The 19,913-nt window shown below is 42.2% G+C and overlaps 1 protein-coding gene across 1 annotated transcript in view; it reads right to left on the bottom strand.

Annotated features, from left to right (window-relative positions):
* AOPEP (aminopeptidase O (putative)) overlaps positions 1-19,913 on the bottom strand; it is a 466,448-nt gene that overhangs the window by 351,745 nt on the left and 94,790 nt on the right. Inside the window, exons 4-5 of the mRNA XM_075211079.1 lie at positions 7,067-7,223; positions 1,973-2,221 (exon numbers count right to left, since the gene is read on the bottom strand). Of these exons, the coding sequence (XP_075067180.1) occupies positions 1,973-2,221; positions 7,067-7,223 (406 nt within the window). The remainder of the gene's footprint in view (positions 1-1,972; positions 2,222-7,066; positions 7,224-19,913) is intronic.

Raw genomic sequence — 19,913 nt, 5'->3', positions numbered from 1 at the left:
AAGTCAGCAAATTGGATAAAGTCATTTCAATTAAAATCGAGCAAACTTGGTTATCTTTGTCTGAAAAGATGCGTACGGTACGCTACGACGTGCAAGGGCACGCTACGGCGTGAAAGGGCGTACGCAGCTACTACACGTGGCAGCAACAGTATTTGGTCTTTTACCATACATTCGCACAAACACGCATACTTGTAAAATAGTACACATTAATGGTAGTTGCAACACATAGTCAGTTATGTCTAAATATAGTAGTATTTATGTTTTATATTAAAGTTATATGCATATTAATGAAATATATGGAACAGGTTGAAGGAATCATATCATGTGTGGTATCATAAAAAACCTCTTAACATTTGCTACTGTTTGGTTCACTCTGAGAAGAGTGCATACGCAAGTTATGAATGATAGGGAATTATGGACTACTTAAGACTAAGGAATCTTGGCGGGAAGAGCAGAGCATACCCCCTGGGGAGATGACCCCCTCCTTTGGATTCTTTAGTATGAACTAGCCAATGATGACAACTCCTTGGACCTTCCTGAAACCTGGACCAATAGAAGCAAGCTATACCATCTCCATTGTATTACTGTATTTCTGTGTGCATATAAGCAGCAGCTTCTCATCTAGTGTTCAGACATCTTGTCCCCAGACTTCAGGATTGAATGACTGCACAATGGATCCAGAGCGCCTGCGATAAGTACCGGCTGTATTTATTATCACTTCGCTTGAACATATTATACTACTTATTGCGAATAAATCTTTGTGCGTTGGAAACACAAATCGAGGTTCGACAATCGTTATTGGTTAGCGACAATACGCACTTAACAGTATGTACCACAAGACAAGGTCAGAGATGTAAGGGTGAAGCTACAGGGTGGCACTAACATAGTGACAGACTGCAGAGGCATGATTTTGTTTGCTTCTTGCTAGATCAAATCTATTTGAACATCAGTATTCCAGCTCACTTATAGTTTCCCCACCTCTGCTGGTCACTGGAGTGCACACCAATTCAGGAGGAAGTACACAGTGAATAAGTTAGTGAATGAGTGGATTAAGAGCACAATGGTTATTGAATCCGTTTATTACGATTATGTACAGAGTATATCATTTTCCTCTTTACTTCACTTGAATTGTTAAATTTATACACGCTTTGGAAACTGAAAACATTAATGTCAATAAAATGAAGCAGGAGGCAGGAAAAACAGGTTCATGATCACCTTCAGTATTTTACATATAGCCAATCGAGAACACTAAGATCCTGCACTGCACTTTTTTCAGTAGTTTCAGTAAATCAGTAGACAGTCTAGTCTCTGTAATCTCCTTTTTTATTTTCTGGTCTGAGATCTTGCATGTCTCAGACAAGAAATGGACTTATTAAAAGTGACAGCGTGCAACATTTTGATGACACAAGCTCTGGATATTGTATAAATAATCATGTATTCAGCATCTGCATCATCATGATGCTGATCACCACAGTGCAGAAGAAATAATATATATATGTATATATATGATTGAATGTGGTTGTGTTAAACTTGCTAATACCAATAGTATCGCACAACCTAGATATGTAGAATTAAAATAACAAGTGCCACTGAGTGAAGGAGGAATTTATAGAAGCCAGATTTTATATGATGTTTCCCTGCATTATGGTTTTTAATCAAACTGGTAAGAGAGACTGATTCATGTTCAGACCCAAATCTCCTTTGTTCACATATGGCAAGTACTTTGTGTGCAGAGAGTACATACACCCAGATTAAAACTGAAACTCATCTTGATATCAGCTTGTATCTGAATACAGTCAGAACTATGCTCAAGTTCCATGCCCATTTTTAAACGAAAGTCGTGTTCTGATTTGAATAAGGCCCAGTATGTTTTAGGACTGATGATTCCCAGTATCGGTAAAGAACATATTTGTACACATAGTAACATTATTAAAATTACAATAAATAAATAATAAAAAGATATCAGACCTACCTTGCCATTCCTAGACTGGAGAAATTAGATGGAACTATGAGTATATCAACCCTTGAGAATGGGTGGGTGCCCAGCACAGAATAAGCAGCCTCGAGGCAATGAGGAAGCAGGGGAGACAGCACCTCTTTACACTTGTTTAGAAGTACATCTGGAGCAAAAACACGGTGAGGTATACAAATCTGAGTGTGGGCTTCAGGACTGCTATAACGACAAGGGTACTCCAAATGCATACAATCTTGTCCTGAAGATCTGTTAGATAAGAGAGAAGGGAACATGCACAAAAATCATGTCACTACTATTTGCCTAATAGCCCAAACAATTGGCGATTCTGTCAATTGATTTTCAACTGGCTTGTGATGTCATATTATTCATATGCGTCATTTATGTAGAATACCAGCTGGCATGTGAACCTTTCTATAAATTATTAAACTTTCCCAGTACAGGAATTAATTTAAAATGCTTATAAAAATGTAACATTTATATCTACTAACATTATCATTTCCACAGTTGTAGCTTTGGGGGCTGCCATGAAATGCCCCTAAAGTTGATGGGACTGTGCACGGTGGTGGTCACTAGTCCGACACTGACTAGTGCGACATGAAAGTTCCGAAGACTAACAGGATGACATGTCAGAAATACAGACTTGCCATCACACACACAGAACATTTTCGACATGGCTTGAATAATCTGCGACTACAGACTCGCCGCAGTATAATCTAATATAAGGATTTGGTTTAGGGTTAGTATTAGGGTTAACATTAGGGTCAAGCCCCGGGTCCTGGCATTGTCACTTTAACAACGGAAATGTCAGTGTCGCCTTTTGAAGTGTCGTCATTTTCAACTGCCGCCCTTTTCTGCAGTCGCAATTTATTCAAGCCGTGTCGAATGGCAAGTCTGTATTTCTGACATGTCGCCCTGTTAGTCTTCAGAATTTTGATGTCGCACGAGTCGGTCTCAGAAATATCAGTATTGGAAAAACCTACCCCACCCACTGTGCTGCCCTAAATGAGAGTAAATAAAAACCCATGATGACAAAGGTTTTAATTTGTTTGTATAGCTTAGCAGTGTCCAACATGTTTACCACTAGCCACAATCAGAGAACAGACTGTTGAGGTGTGTTGAATAGGACTGATCAGTTTCATGTGTAATTACACTTAAGACTTGCCTGGAGTGTCACAGAAAAAAATAGCAATGTGGAGCTATAGAAGCCCATTGCACGTCTGTCGCTAGCACCAAAGACACTGCACTGCTAAGGGAGCAAGCGCAAGCCCTGACACTTAATGGAGCATTTTACCTCTTATATAATTCCTGTGAACTGACAGGAAAGTCTCCTGGCACTTGCCCATGCAGAACCGCTGATGACACCCACAACTTAAAATATGCAAGTAGTCTGTCCAAATAGCTGACAACAAGGAGATGTCACAACCAAGATTCAGATTAATGGTGCCACAGAAAAGCAAGGTAAATAATTTTTGTAAGATTATTTTAGCATCAAGTGTGGAGAGAATCCAATTTCAGTTGGACACCGCTGGCATAGCACAACGGATTTGTTAACTACAAGGAACATTAGAACCATATACAACCGCAGGCACTTTTATTATTTAAAGGTGAGGCCTTTTAAAATTCCTTAGTTTGAGGACTGACACTTTAGGGATTATCTATTGTCTGGATGAGTTCATCCTTCTCTACATTTAGCTGTGAGCTAATATTTTAGATATCCTGGTTTATCACAAGGTATTTTTATAATGACTATTTGTATATATATATACATATGTTATGAGCTCAGTTGACATTAACTCTTCAGCTTATGTGATTAACTTTACACAAACTTATTTACTAGCCAATTCAAGCAACCCCTTTCAAACTACTGTAAAACCCTTTTGTAATTTTGACATTTATATTCTGTGTGTCCCTGGTTCTCTGAGACACCGATAATGGTAGTGGTGTATGTGGGGGTGAAGTTTTTAGTGCAAGCAATCTAAAAAGGCAAAACACAAGTGACTGTGACAAAATGCAAATTAAAATACATTTTCATATTCATTGCCTTTGTTCTCGTCTATAACATATTGTTATATCTTTAATATAAATGTGAAATTGCACCTAGATGCCAGTACATCTTCATTCAAATCTTACCAATCAAGTTGTCATGTCCCTAAACCCAAAAATATAAATATCTTAAGCAGATGTAGTAGATATATTCTGACAATTACTGCAGTAGTAAACCTTTAACTATAAAATGCAAAGCAGCAAACACAATCTGTTTGGAAACTGTGCTTTTAGGTCTGGCTTTTACTCATTAAAAATAATTCCCCTTTTCCTTATAAACTATGAAAAAGGTTATTAAACATTCTTGGATGGGACAGCATCTACATTGCCTGCTCATAAACTAGACAAAATACTGACTTTAAACTCAAACAACAAGATAGTATGAAAACAAAGGTTTCTCACAGACAGTGGCTTTGTGCAGTACTACCTTGATGCTTCTTTTGGCAATATGAAAATATATTGGTGGTTCCTTTGATATTAATGTTGTGTTAAACTGTATCATAAAAATGAGGTGGATCGGGCTGTCGAAGTCAGATAATTGGATATAGTCATTTCAAATCAATATATTAGTTATCTGGATTGAATGCTGTATACTGGATCCAGGGCGTCTGCTAAGTAATAGCTGTACTTATTTTATTTGGATTTTTACTCTGCTACTTTTTGCTATTAAATCACATTGTGCTTTGGAACCACATCACTGGAAGTGGACAATCGTTATTGGATAGCGATAAGATGCTTATAACAGGGCATTTCCAGATAAAACACAAAAAAAAAACTAATATCAGAGGATTTATGGAGGATGGAGTTCAAAACAACATGTGCAAAGAAATAGAAGAGCAATAAACGTGAATCTCTTTCTGCGTATAGTTCTACCAATACACGCATATACACACAGGGGTGAATTCAATTCCCCCAGAATAGCACCACGCTAAGTGTATTACTGTTAATACGGTAATTTTAACACAGATTTCGGCGAGTATTGAAGTTACCGTATTAATGGGAATTATGTGCACAATTACCGTAATATTGGTAATAGTGCGAATGCTGCGTTACTTTTTACAGAAACGCGGCCAATTGTAATCCACCCATAGAATCAAAGAAAGCAAGCAAACATTACAGTAGTGACTTGGATAAACCACACAAAGGACATATGGAAAAGAATTCCTCACTCTTGCAGTGCATGTAAAAAAAATTGTTCAGTCTGTAGCAATCAAATAAAACAGTCTTTTTCAATTGAATCCCAATAAATATAAATGAAACAATAAGAAATAAAGTGAAAAGGAGCGACTGTGGCTTGAATAAGGAACACCGGATAAAAACAACCAACATTCACCTAATACAATTTAATGGAAAACAAGCTGCATATAAATGTCTTGCAGTTATTACAATGAAGGTAAATATACACTGACAAAATTGTGGGTACTACACTGAGTAGATTAGCAATTCAAAGAATTTAGTCAATTCAATATATATAATATCAAATAGTCATTAGCAGGTTCTTTCCACTAGGACTGTGAGGGAGTCTTAGGAATGTTTTGCATAAAAAAGTTAATAATCAAATACTTTTTTTGGAACATCTGGAGTAAAACCATATAGAAAAGCAGTTATATTACAGAATTGTCTAGAAAAAGATTAAATAAGTGTCTTTATTCTGAATTGTAAATACCATAACTGGAATCAGTCCTATACATTAGTTAACATCTACACACATGGATGTAATGTCAACATTGTCCATTTAATATGAATATTTCAGGAATATAAAATAAAAAATAAGCAGAAATAAAACTAATGCCTAAACCGTTCACAGACTGATCTTTGAAACAACTTTATTTAATCCTGAAACTAATATATGTTTATGTCCTCATTTTCTCTGCCTCCAGTTTTCTGCAACATATCTGTTCTTCCACACGGACCTTAAAATGAGCTCACTCCAGCTGTGTTCAAACAGTGTGACAGAAATGACAAGTTTTATGCTGAACCACTCATGGTCAATGAGTGAGTTTTAATCTCACCAGGGACAGCTGGGACTCCCTATATTAGTAAATAACTATCATTTTATTACCAAGAGAGCCTTCTTATTTTCAATAAACTTTTACTAATAAATCCAAAGAAAAAGGAGTTAAAATTGCAATCAATACAAGATAATATATCCTGATATAATGTAATAGTTGTAAATAGAACAGTGCAATTGGTCAACATTGAAAATAGGGGCATTTCCAGAGATAGCCCTGGGAAACTAGTACAGTTGGACAGTATAACCAAGATAAATAGTGAGCCATCTGTTTCAGATAGCAGGTGTTGGGGCAGCAAAATAAAGACAAGATAAAAATGTGGATTCTTATGTTGCAAAAGTCTAAGTGGATGATTAGTGTCTTAATTGTTGCTGTCTCTTAATAAATCATTTTAAATATTATAGTGCTACTTGCATGCAATTGCTTATGGCTGTTTCTGTGGAGAACCTTACAGTCGCATTCAGCAGAATGACTAGGCAGACACTACTGTTTGTAGGGTATACATTACGGGCCTGATTCATTAAGGATCTTAAATTAAAAAGTTTCTTATTTAAGTCTCCTGGACAAACCATGTTATAATGCAAGGGGTGGAAATTAGTATTCTGTTTTGTATATATGTTAAATACTGACTGTTTATTCATGTAGCACACAAATATTTGATAGCTTATTTGTACACTGAAATTTAAAGTTGATATTTGTGTCACATTTAAAAATGTGCAGCTTATTGTTTGAGTAACAGGAAGAACTCAGCAAATTATCAATGTAAGTTAATTTCAGAGGCATGTAGAGAAAAGTAGCTAAATAACTATAATGCACAATGTATCACAACATTCCTGCATAGAAAAGTATTGCATTTTTTGTTTGGATTTGAGTTAAAATTAGGATTGTACAATTCTGTATATGTTTCAGAAATAAAGCAGTGATTACAGTTCTACAATATTCATTTAATGGAATGTTGTCACAATACTTGATAATTATTTTAATAAAATTCTTTAAATTAAATATAAAACAATGTCAATGACATAACACCACCAACCTTTTGTCATCTGTTTTTAATGGCATAAAATTAGATAAATTATGCATTTCCACAGAGTTACAGTTATTTTCTTTAACTTCTGTCCAACTTCCAACAGCAATTGTAAAGGTAGAAGCTGGCATGGGCATTGTTACATAGTAGAACCAGCTGCACACCCCTGGAGAGAAAGAAAAATGAAATCACAATAAAAATGTACCTTCTTTAAAATCATCATCATCATCATTTATTTATATAGTGCCAACATATTCCGTAGCACTTTACAATTGGAGAAAAACATATTAAACTAATAAACAAGCTGGGTAAAACAGACAAAGAGGTGAGAAGGCCCTGCTCGCAAGCTTACAATCTATTGGACAATGGGAGTTTGACACATGAGGTTAAGTCTACATTTGCAGTCGGCCCAGCCAGACTGCAAAGGTAAAAGTGACTCATAAGCTAAATGATCCTGTCACACAACAATGTTGGTCAAGGGGTAGTTGTATAACAGGTGGTAATAGGGTAGTGTAGTGAGGTTAAGAGGGTGGGTAAGGAATATTATAAGCTTGTCTGAAGAGGTGGGTTTTCAGAGAACGCTTGAAAGCTTGTAGACTAGAGGAAAGTCTTATTGTGCGAGGGAGAGAATTCCATAGAGTGGGTGCAGCCCGGAAAAAGTCCTGTAACCGGGAATGGGAGGATGTAATGAGTGTGGATGAGAGACGCAGATCTTGTGCAGAACGGAGTTGCCGAGTTGGTAGATATTTTGTGACAAGAGAGGAGATGTATGTTGGTGCAGCTTTGTTGATGGCCTTGTAGGTTAGCAAGAGTATTTTATATTGGATTCGGTAGAAAACAGGCAACCAGTGTAGAGACATACAGAGTGATTCAACAGAGGAATAACGATTTGCAAGCAAAATCAATCTTGCCACAGCGTGCAAAATAGATTGTAGGGGTTTTTGGGAAGGCCAGTAAGGAGGGAATTGCAATAGTCAATGCGGGAGATGATAAGTGCATGAATTAAGGTTTTTGCAGTGTCTTGTGTGAGATATATGCGAATTCTGGAAATGTTTTTGAGATGTATGTAACATGATTTAGATATAGAGTCAATGTGGGGAACAAAGGATAGGTGTGAGTCAAGGATTACACCTAGGCAGCGAGCTTGTAGGGTGGGATTTATGGTCATGTTATTAACAAAGATAGAAATGTCAGGTATGCTCTTGTTGGTGGGTGGGATTATTATTAACTTTGTTTTAGAAAGATTAAGTTTGAGTTGGCGAGAGGACATCCAAGATGAAATGGCAGAAAGACAGTTACACGGGACAACACAGATGTCGAGAGATCAGGAGAGGATAGATACATTTGGGTATCATCCGCATAGAGATGATACTGAAATCCAAAGGAGCTTATTAGATTTCCAAGAGAAGCGGTATAGATAGAGAACAGCAGAGGACCTAGCACTGAGCCTTGCGGTCAGGGCCGGACTGGGACTAAAAATCAGCCCTGGCATTTAAAGCACACAGGCCCACGTGTTGTGGGCTCCATGCACTATATTGTTGCACACTGATGCTGGCGCAGTACAACATGATGTAGTATGAGTGTGTGTGTGTGGGGGGGGGGGGTATTTATTTCTCCTAATGACCCTCAACATTACATTATTAGCACCCCAATTACATCAATTAACACCATGACAATACATTATTAGTACCCAAATTACAGCAATAAATAACCCCCCACACACACTCATACTACATCAATCATCCCCACATTACAGCAACCGGCATCACCCCACACATTACAGCAACCGGCATCACCCCCCACATTACAGCAACCAGCATCACCCCCCACATTACAGCGTCCAGCATTACCCCCACATTACAGCAACTGGCATCACCCCCCACATTACATCAACCGGCATCACTCCCCACATTACAGCAACCGGCATCACCCCCCACATTACAGCAACCGGCATCACCCCCACATTATAGCAATACCCTCTCCTACTTATTAGCAATACTAGCACCAAACACACTACAACACTGCCATCAGCACACCCCCCCATACTACAGCAATACCACCAATTATACAGACGCCACTGTAGGAAACAATGTTTTGCTTTTTTCAAATCTCCCACAAAATAGCAACAACGAACAGAGTACTTACACACATAGGTAACAGGTACCCTTTTCCCTCAATTAAATAGTAATGGCAGAATTTTCATGAATCATTCCACATGAAATAAAACTAACATATATCTAAAAAAAACATAACTATTGAATGATCAGTTGAATCCACACGGCCGCCTTAAAAGTATTTCCATCTACAGCAAAATGACAGAGAAAAATATTTTTGTTTTACTGCAGTAATTGGATATGCGTCTTTTCTATTCATTTTAAATAACACAGTATATAAATTAAGGGGGATAGAGGAGGTGGGTGAGAAGTAATTGGATGTGATCCATCAGTTTGATTAGATAGGAAACATTTAGATTATTTACCTGGAGGCGTCTACCCCCTTGACTCACAGGCAGGGCTGACAAGAGGAATTTTGGGCCCCGATACAGCAACTTCTTTGGGCTCCCATCATATACAACAATGAAAGACTTGCCTTTGGCAGAAGTTCATATGATGCCACACCGTAGTGTGCCCAGTTCATATTATGCCATATCGTAGTGCCCCAAGGTCATATTATGCCACATAGTATTACCCTCAATTCATATTTGGTCATGCAGAAGTGCCCACAAATCATATTATGGCATAGTAGTGCCCCCAAATCATTAGTAAAGCTCAGATAAAAACTCATTCACAAATAAAAATTGCTACAGCATATCAGATACTGAGTGCGAGTCCCAAGAGCAGCTTAATACATCATTTACAATGCAAACAAAAATAGATATATTGACACAATTACAGATAAAATTTATGACAAGCAATGTTTTTTCCTCTTAATTAAAAATCTCTGTACAGATAAATATGCAAAAAACATTACAGCGCAATAATGAGCAATACATAGTGTTAAACATTATTGGATACGCTGTAGTGTCCCCAGTTCAAGAAAGGATGGTTAAAAACATATTGCACACGAGAAAATATATGAACTTACCTGATTATGGCATCCTGTGTTCTGTTCTCCTAGTGGGCGCGCTGGGCGAGGAGGGATCAGCAGCTGTCAGCTCACACAGGCAGTCGGGAGCAGGAATAGAGGGCAGTGGTCAAAGCAGAAATTTAGGAGTGGGGGTATAGAAAATATAAGTGAATGGAGTATGAAGGCTTGATTTTTTATTTTTTTTAACACTTGTCCCCTCTGTGCATTTCCATTCTTCATTACTACTTGTGTTTTATGATGGCTGCATCCCTGACATTCCCATTCTTAAGATGTCTCTCTCTTTACACTTTCTTTTACCTATGCCCCTGCACCATCTTCTCCTTTGTCCCTCTCACTTAACCCCCTGCACCACCTTCTCCGCTGGCTCTCACACATCTTCCTGTACCACCTACTCCCCTGGCTCTCTCACACGTCTTCCTGCACCCTCTACCCCCCGGCTCTCTCACTCCTCTTCCTGCACCCCCTACCACCCTGGCTCTCTCACCCCCTTCGGCTCTCTCACCTCCTTTCCCAGCACCCCTTCGGCTCTCTCACCCCCTCTCCCAGCACCCCCTGGCTCTCACCCTTTTTCCCAGCACCCCCTTCCGCTCTCTCACCCCCTCTCCCAGCACCCCCTTCAGCTCTCTCACCCCCTCTCCCAGCACCCCCTTCAGCTCTCTCACCCCCTTTCCCAGCACCCCCTTCCGCTCTCTCACCCCCTTCGGCTCTCACACCCCCTCTCCCAGCACCCCCTGGCTCTCTCACCCCCTCTCCCAGCACCCCCTTTCCCAGCACCCCCTTCCGCTCTCTCACCCCCTTCGGCTCTCACCCCCTCTCCCAGCACCCCCTGGCTCTCTCACCCCCTCTCCCAGCACCCCCTTCGGCTCTCTCACCCCCTCTCCCAGCACCCCCTTCGGCTCTCTCACCCCCTTTCCCAGCACCCCCTTCCGCTCTCTCACCCCCTTTCCCAGCACCCCCTTCCGCTCTCTCACCCCCTCTCCCAGCACCCCCTTCGGCTCTCTCACCCCCTCTCCCAGCACCCCCTGGCTCTCAACCCCTTTCCCAGCACCCCCTTCCGCTCTCTCACCCCCTTTCCCAGCACCCCCTTCGGCTCTCTCACCCCCTCTCCCAGCACGCCCTGGCTCTCACCCCCTTTCCCAGCACCCCCTTCGGCTCTCTCACACCCTTTCCCAGCACCCCCTTCGGCTCTCTCACCTCCTTTCCCAGCACCCCCTTCGGCTCTCTCACCCCCTCTCCCAGCACCCCTGGCTCTCATCCCCTTTCCCAGCACCCCCTCCGGCTCTCTCACCCCCTCTCCAAGCACCCCCTAGCTCTCACCCCCTTTCCCAGCACCCCCTGGCTCTCACCCCCTTTCCCAGCACTCCCTGGCTCTCACCCCCTTTCCCAGCACTCCCTGGCTCTCACCACCTGAAAATTGCGGGCACCCCCGCCCGAAAATCGCGGCACCCCCGCGACCCCCCCCCCCCTGAAAATCGCGGGCACCCCCGCCCGAAAATCGCGGCACCCCCGCGACCCCCCCCCCCCAGAAAATCGCGGGCACCCCCGCCCGAAAATCGCGGCCCCCCCCCCCGAAAATCGCGGCACCCCCACGACCCCCCCCCCCCGAGAATCGCGGCACCCCCCCCCCCCCCCGTCTTCAGTAGAAAAAAAAAAACAAATTAAAAAAGACAGGAAACTCACCAGTGTAACTGGCTGCACAGCATAACGGTGGAGGGAGCTGGGGAGCGCGCAGCAGAGGTGGCTGGTTCCTCCAGCCACCAAGAAGACAGGGGGAGTTGGGCCGGCCCATATAGCCATCGGCCCTTCTGGCATTTGCCAGAAGTGCCAGATGGCCAGTCCGGCCCTGCTTGCGGTACTCCAACTGATAAAGAGGAACAGAGGTGGCCCCAGAGAAATTAACAGTGAAAGAGCGATTAGAAAGGTAGGATGAGAACCAGGATAGAACAGTGTATTGAAGACCTAGGGATTGCAGCGTTTGTATGAGAAGAGAGTGGTCAACGTTGTCAAATGCAGCCGAGAGATCCAGGAGAATTAGGAGAGAGTAATGGCGTTTAGTTTTAGCAGTGATCAGATCATTGACAACCTTAGTCAACGCAGTCTCTGTGGAGTGTTGAGAACGAAAGCCAGGCTGAAGAGGATCCTGGACAAAACCATATTACAATGCAAGGGGAGAAAATTAGTTCCCTGTTTTGCACATAGTTAAATACTGACTGTTTTTTCATGTAGCACACAAATATCAACTTTAAATTTCAGTGTACAAATAAGCTATCAAGTATTTGTGTGCTACATGAAAAAACAGTCAGTATTTAACTTATGTGCAAAACAGAAAACTATTTTTCACCCCTTGCATTGTAACATGGTTTTGTCCAGGAGACTTAAATAAGAAACTTCTTAATTTAAGTTCCTTAATGAATCAGGCCCATGATCTCTTTGAAACACAGTGGCAGATAGAATGGCAGTTTAATAAAGTAAAAGATACCTTTAACACATAGAGGCAGAGCACTGGTTGATAGGATGGTCATTTTAGAAAAGAAGATAGACCTAGTCGCACACAGAAGTAAAATGGTTAAAGAACAGCATGTGTGACACATTGTAGAGAGGTAGTAATAAGAAATTATTAGACAAATAGCTGCGGCATCAATATACATTTTTGGGAAGTAGCCTCCTACAGGGGCAAACGCAGGATTCGAGGAGGGGGGTTTCTGCACCACGATACAAGTGGGCGTGTCCAGTATGTGTAGGGGCGTGGCTACAAACACACACCGTGTCAAACACACACATACATAAACACACAGATATGTAACCTGTCACATACACACACATACATACATAAACACACAGATATGTAAGCTGACATATACACTGACACTCACACACATTCTTACCTTCTTCTGCCTCCTGCATAACACCCATGCTGGCTGGGTGGGAGGAAGGGGCGGAGCCAATCTGCCGGCAGAGAGCTGCTCACACAGCAGGGGACTGATTGGGAGACAATCCCAAGCTACAAGCAGTAGTGGCTGGTCCCGGGAGAGGACTGTAAGCATAGGACACCCCAGGTAAGAGAGGGGTTTCTGGGGACTAGGAAACCCCCCTGGGTGCGCCCCTGTCCTATGACGATCGCTCACAATGTTCTTGACTGTGCTAAATTTTCTTTCAGAGTACACACTGGAGGGTGGTCAGCTTAAGAATACCATAGCTAGTTTGTACAAGGAGTTACAAATAGCTTTTTTTCCTCCCAGAATTCAAAGGGCCTGTATGAGGTGCTACCTTGTAAATTATCATTAATGTAATCCTTCACCGTTCTACTAATACAAGGTATATCAGATTGAGACATAGAAGAAGTGTTAATATATTTCAGCATTTCTGACCATATGTCAAAATCATCTTTCACATTGGTGCACTGTGTTGACACATCATCGGTGTGACTGATAGAAGAGGTAATTTTTTTCCTGGCACTTTCATTTTTAGGTAAAGCTGAAGCAGGGGACATGTAATGTGCAACCTGCTTGCTCACAAGGAGCTGTTTGATTCTGCGAAGGTTTGTGTCAGCTGGAAAGAAAGACATTACATATGACAAACCTAGGATCAAGCATGATTGCCAAAGTGTAGTGATCCAATTTCAAGATGCTGCAAACCCTTGGGTCCTGATGAAGTTAATAAAGAAACTTGATTTTCAAGACCAACATACTCAGCAGAATGACTTACTTTCATCTCCTCGTTCAGCTTCTCCAGTAGTTTGATTAAGTGTATGACTTGACTCAGGCAGGCAGTGTCTAAACTCACTTAATTTGTTACAATTGCTTTAAGAAACTTCAATAAAACCGGACAGGGTGCTGGCTGTCATAAATGGTGCCTTTTGCAAACAACTGTTTCACAGACAATTGTTGTTTAAACCTATGGTTAGTTTTCTTAGTCCCCTTCTGTATAGAAGTTTCAACCCTAGTAGCAGCTGCCTTAGTGGGCAAGGATTTTTCTTGGAAATCATGGATTGCATTAGGGGATTCAATTTGCAGTTAGAAATTGCATGCTGGAACATGTACTAATAATGAGGAGGTTGATGATGAAGGTATTGATGTTGAGGATTGCATGAGGTATGCATCCATTCCATACTTTATGTTCCTACTTTTGATAAACTATTTCAACTCACTGCAAGTCACATAACAGGAAGGAGATGCATACCTCTACTTATTGTGGCATCACAAATGCTAGAGATTCCTTGACAAATATTGTCTGGTTTGGGATAGAAATATTTCCAAACAATGGGGCGTGGCTGGAGCGCCATACTGCACGGACACCATTCTGCAGAGCTCCAGACACTGGGACAAAAGCCCACACTTAATCAGTAACATTTTCTGGCAATATTCTATCTCAGATGTCTCCTGTTAACTATGGAACATAACAGATCGTTACTGACTACCAAGGGGACCCCCATACTAAATAAAACAACAGGAGAAAGAAACTGGCCTACCTGACACAGAGCTGCTGGATCACCATCGCCGCCTGAGACCCCCCTCCTACCTTACTATCACCTCTAAAGAGCTGACCAACACATGATTATCCTGTGTGCCCTCTAAGGGTACCCGGCCGCGCCGGAGGGTTCTCCCGCCATACCTGCTCCTCAACCCTCGTTGCTTACCGGCTGTCTAGGATACCAGCGTTGGTGAGTGCACCTGTCCTGGACAGGAGCCGCCGCTGCACAAAAACCTGACGGCGAAAATGGAGGAAAAAAAGCCTACTTTCGCTTCCAAGCATCGGGATCTATTACAGGCTCAACTACTGACAGCTCCCTTCTAGCGAGGGCGGCCTGCAACTCCCCAAATTGACACTCTGACAGCCTTTTCTCATGATAGCAGTGAACTAACCACCTACCTAACCAACCACCTCCCACCGAGACCATGCTCTTCCAACATCATCCCCGGCGCCTCAATTTGACTCAGACAATGATGACACTAACTGTACTAGCAGAGGTCTATATCCATAGAACTGAGAGACATCAAGTCCACCATCCAATCAGAAGTTCTCACCCTTATACTAGAGGAAATTAAAAAAGTGGTGACTGTGCTCCGCCAGGAACGGCCATTGGCACAAGAACAGTGGACTTAGAGCGAAAAGTAGACGTGGTCTGTTATTTCTAGGAACTTGTGCCCACAGAATTATCTAAACGCTGCACGTACATGGAGTCATTCAAAGAACATCTTGAGGACATTGCGAAAAGGACCAGGCGGAATAATCTCTGCATTTCGGAACATCCCGGAAGCAATAGATGGTGATCTGCTACCTAAATATCTGGAGAAACTATTTCAAAATTACCTCCCTGATGCCTCCGCATTAGATATCCAAACAGATCGAGCTCACAGAGCTCTGCGACCTAAATCTCCCCGAATCAACCACCCAGAGACGTCATTGTTCGATTCCACTACTATAAATATAAGGAACAATTTTGCTTCGGCCACTCAAGCTGCCCCATCACTTACTTTTGGAGGGACGGATTTCCAGGTTTACCAGGACCTGCCCCCTTCTACATTACAAAAGCTACGGGATCTTGCTACAATCAACAAACTTTTATGAGATCATAAAATCCACTACCGATGGGCTTTCCAGTTTCACCTGCTAGTAGGCCACAAGGGCCAATCCCACAAGATCAAGACACCAGAAGAAGAAGGAACTTCTCTCCTATAAACATTAGGAATAGCGACACATTCGACTCTGAAATCAAACACTGCATAAACTATGAGACCAACAGCCCCCACGGGCTTTGTGTACGCAAACATGAGGAACTCATATAAAAGATCTTAAGTGTGCTGTTGACAGCTGACATGTGTAGCTGAATTACCTGAGACAACTATCACCTATAGATCTCAGTAACTTCTTGACGGATCCCGTGTCATGATGCAGACGGTCTCCTAGATTAGTCGTAACACACAGACTCAGCAGCATTTATGCTGAACATGCCCTATTTGACAATGTTGTTTATATTATCTTACAGTTCTCAATTACTGTTATCTACTGGACTCAAGTGTTTATCTGTCTTAATGTTTCTTCAAAGTATTTTATTGCACCTCTTCTCTGTTTCTCTCTCCCACTCAAATGTTTTCCAAAAGCATACACACGCACTTACTTGCTCATAATGCCTAAGATTTCTTCCAAACAAGTGTCTCCTTTGCAACACAGCCACCCCCCACATTACCCAAGTACAAAGGATGTACTGGCTTCCACTTTCGTACCTGAATTTAGTACCTGAAGCGACTCTCCACAAGTTGTAATGCTCCAAGAAACACATTTTAAACATACTCATCTAATCTACACTGTAAACAATACCCAGAGGTATTCTACTCAACATCCTCCCAGAAAGTCAAGGGTACAGCTATTCTTCTTCCACACTCTTGCACTGACAGTTGAATCATCCTATGCATACCCTAAAGGACGATATATATGATTCTAACTGGTTCCTCTTGCACACACCCATCATTTTAGCCACGCTATATGTTCCCAATACCTCACTAAACACTTTTTTTCACACACTTCCTTGCCAGACTACCACATTCTGGGGCTGGAAGAGTAATAGTAGGAGACAATTTTAATACCATCTTAAATATATGACTAGACCGCTCACAACCAGCACTATGTAGCAGTTCATGAAAGTTCTAAACTGTCAGGCGCCATTTCCGCACCTCCTGTGGGTGCCGGACGCCCTCTGCCCGCAGCTCACGATCACATGATCGCGGCGCACGCGCATGCACGATGCGCTGCCTTGTTGCTAGGCAACTAAGACGCTACCCAGCGATCAGCTGAGTCTGATCGCCAGAAATCCTCCCACTACCGATTTCCTGCTGTCCTCTATTTAAACCTCACTCTGGCACCATTAGGGTGCCAGAGTATTGGTTCTACCCTGCTCCAGCGTGACCCTTGTTCCAGATTGTCTCCTGTGTTCCGATTCCTTGGCTTGTCTGACTACTTTTCCAGATTTTCCTTTGTATTCCGCTGCCCGTACTGGTATTGACCCTTGGACCGTTCCAGATTACTCTTTTTCTTCTCTCCGTGGTACTGCGCTTCTCTGGTTTCGACTCGGTCTGTCTGACTACGCTCCATTTATTGCACTGGTGACTATCTGGGAGAACCGTGACTTGCGCATCACACGCAGCAAAGCCCACACCTCCTTGCGGGGGTCCCTGGTGAACACCGATGGTACGTTAGACTCCGCGCCTCCCAGCTTAGTAGCGCCAATACCAGTCAGTGATATTTCTAGTGAAAGACGTGACATAAACTACAATCTTTGCTCGCCCAAGTTAACCTCTATGACAAATGGCGGGAGTTAAACTGGAATGATAGATCGTATACGCACTACTCAATGCCGCATGGCACGTACTCCAGACTAGGTATGCTTTTTCTAGACGCTCACATGATGCCCACCCTGAAATCGGCTACCATTGCACCAGTTCCTTAGTCTGACCACTTAGCTTTGATGCTACGGCTTGACGTTCTGCCACCTTTCACACCGTGTTACCAATGGAGATTAAATGACCACTTATTTCTAAAAAAAAAGATAATATCAGCACGATACAACAGGCCCTACTTTACTTTCAAGCAGACAATGACCAAGATGAAACCACTCTCACTATTAGATGGGAAGCCCATAAGGCTACCATCAGAGGCCGCTTGACCAGCCTTGCCTTGTGTGAGAAAAAAACTACACCAACAGACGGACACTGACTTGGAAACCCAAATACAAACCCTCACTGACCAACATGAAAAATACCCCAAACGCAAAACCTTCAACACTTAGTCCTACGAGGTCAACATCGCAAGTTGCTTGCCACAAAAGCAGCTAAGACTATTCAATGGCTTTAACAAAGCTACTATGAAAAAGCGGACAAAGCAGATAGTCTTGTTCTGAATCTTGTAGGCTTTAGAACAAGCGTACTTGCAACCGCATTGTGTTCATCAGAGATCAGGTTCAGCAATTACTATATAACCTCCAAGCTATAGCAAATAGATTCCGCACTTACTATATAATCTTCCCCACCTACAGACACCCCGGACACCTTCCACACCCAAATACATAACCACCTCCACACGTGTTCCCTTCCCCGCCTCACTGCAACACAACTGGCAATCTTAAATGCTGAGATCACGACAAAGGGGATTAAAATGACCATTAAGACCCTAAGAAATTCAGCAGCCACGGGCACAGATGGCCTTACTGCATTGTATTATAAGAAATTCACCTCTTACATTGCACCTATGCTTCTATTCCTTTTTAGTGCAATTTTAAGTGGTAATAAAATTGAAAGAGACACTACTAGAGCGGATGCTATTGTTATCACCAAAAAGGGATGGTAACCCAGTCACTGTGAGAGCTACCGACCTATCTCACTCTTGAAAGTATACTTAAAGCTATTTGCTAAACTACTTGCGAACAGACTAGCTCGAGTGATTCCCGCCCTGGTCCACGTAGACCAGGTGGGCTTAATGCCCGCTAGTCAAGGAACAGACAATACAAGACCAGCAATTGATCTAATTGAGGCAGCAAATCGTGCTCTGGTCTCTGTTCTGGTGGTGTCTCTTGATGCAGAAAATGCCTTCAACAGGGTCTCCTGGCCCTTTACGGGCGCTACCCTCAATGCAATGGGATTTAGAGGCCGATTTTTATGCAAATTAGCTTCCCTTTATTACAACCACTGAGCTACTGTTGGCTGAACACTCTCCCTTTTTGCTATTTGGTCTAACAATGGACTCACCGGCGTGACCTTGAGAAGTGGGATAGACTGTACATCTCCTGGTTTGGCCGCATAACAGCGGTGAAAATGAATGTTACAACAGATTCTTTCTTTGTTTCAGACACTACCTAGTCGAGTACCCTCACTTTCACTTCAGACCCTTCAGAAGCAAATCGCCTGGTTTGTCTGGGCAGGCAGACGACCCCAAGTGCAAGCTTTTCACTTAATGAAGACAAAACTGAAGGGAAAATGCCCCAAGAACAAGCAGGAACTGAAGACATTTGCAGTAGAGGCCTGGCAGAGCATCACCAGGGATGAAACCCAGCATCTGGTGATGTCTATGCCTTCCAGACTTGAGGCTCTAATTGACTGCAAAGGATTTGCAACAAAGTATTAAAAAGTGAAAGTTTGATGTAGGATTGTTTAGTTTGTCCCATTACTTTTGGTCCCTTAAAAAGTGTGAGGCACATATAGAAATCGTTGTAATTCCTACACCGTTCACCTGATTTCGATGTAAATACCCTCAAATTAAAGCTGAAAGTCTGCAGTTAAAGCACATCTTGTTAGTTTCATTTCAAATCCATTGTGGTGGTCTATAGAGCCCAAAATATGAGAATTGTGTCGATGTCCCAATATTTATGGACTTGACTGTATATGTACTGTTTTTTCATGTAGCACACAAATACTTGATTGCTTATTTGTACACATGAAAAAACAGTCAGTATTTAACTTATGTGCAAAACAGAAAACTAGTTTTCACCCCTTGCATTGTAACATGGTTTTGTCCAGGGGACTGAAATAAGATACCTCTTAATTTAAGATTCTTAATGAATCAGGCCCTATATTTGTAAGGGCAGTGGTCAAAAAGAAGGACACTCACCATTCTGATGCTCAGGGAGAGGGTCTCTGTAAATGTACCCTGACAATTGTCGTGCACATGACAATACTAGCAGAATCTGTTCAGAATTTATAAGTCTACCTTAAACAGACCAGGGTCTGGGATCTGAACTATACTCTTATTTTTTACATAAACTCAGATGAATACTTTGGAT

This window comes from Mixophyes fleayi, chromosome 1 (assembly GCF_038048845.1).
Source record: "Mixophyes fleayi isolate aMixFle1 chromosome 1, aMixFle1.hap1, whole genome shotgun sequence".
NCBI lineage: Eukaryota > Metazoa > Chordata > Amphibia > Anura > Limnodynastidae > Mixophyes > Mixophyes fleayi.
This window is presented reverse-complemented; position numbering and strand designations above follow the sequence as displayed.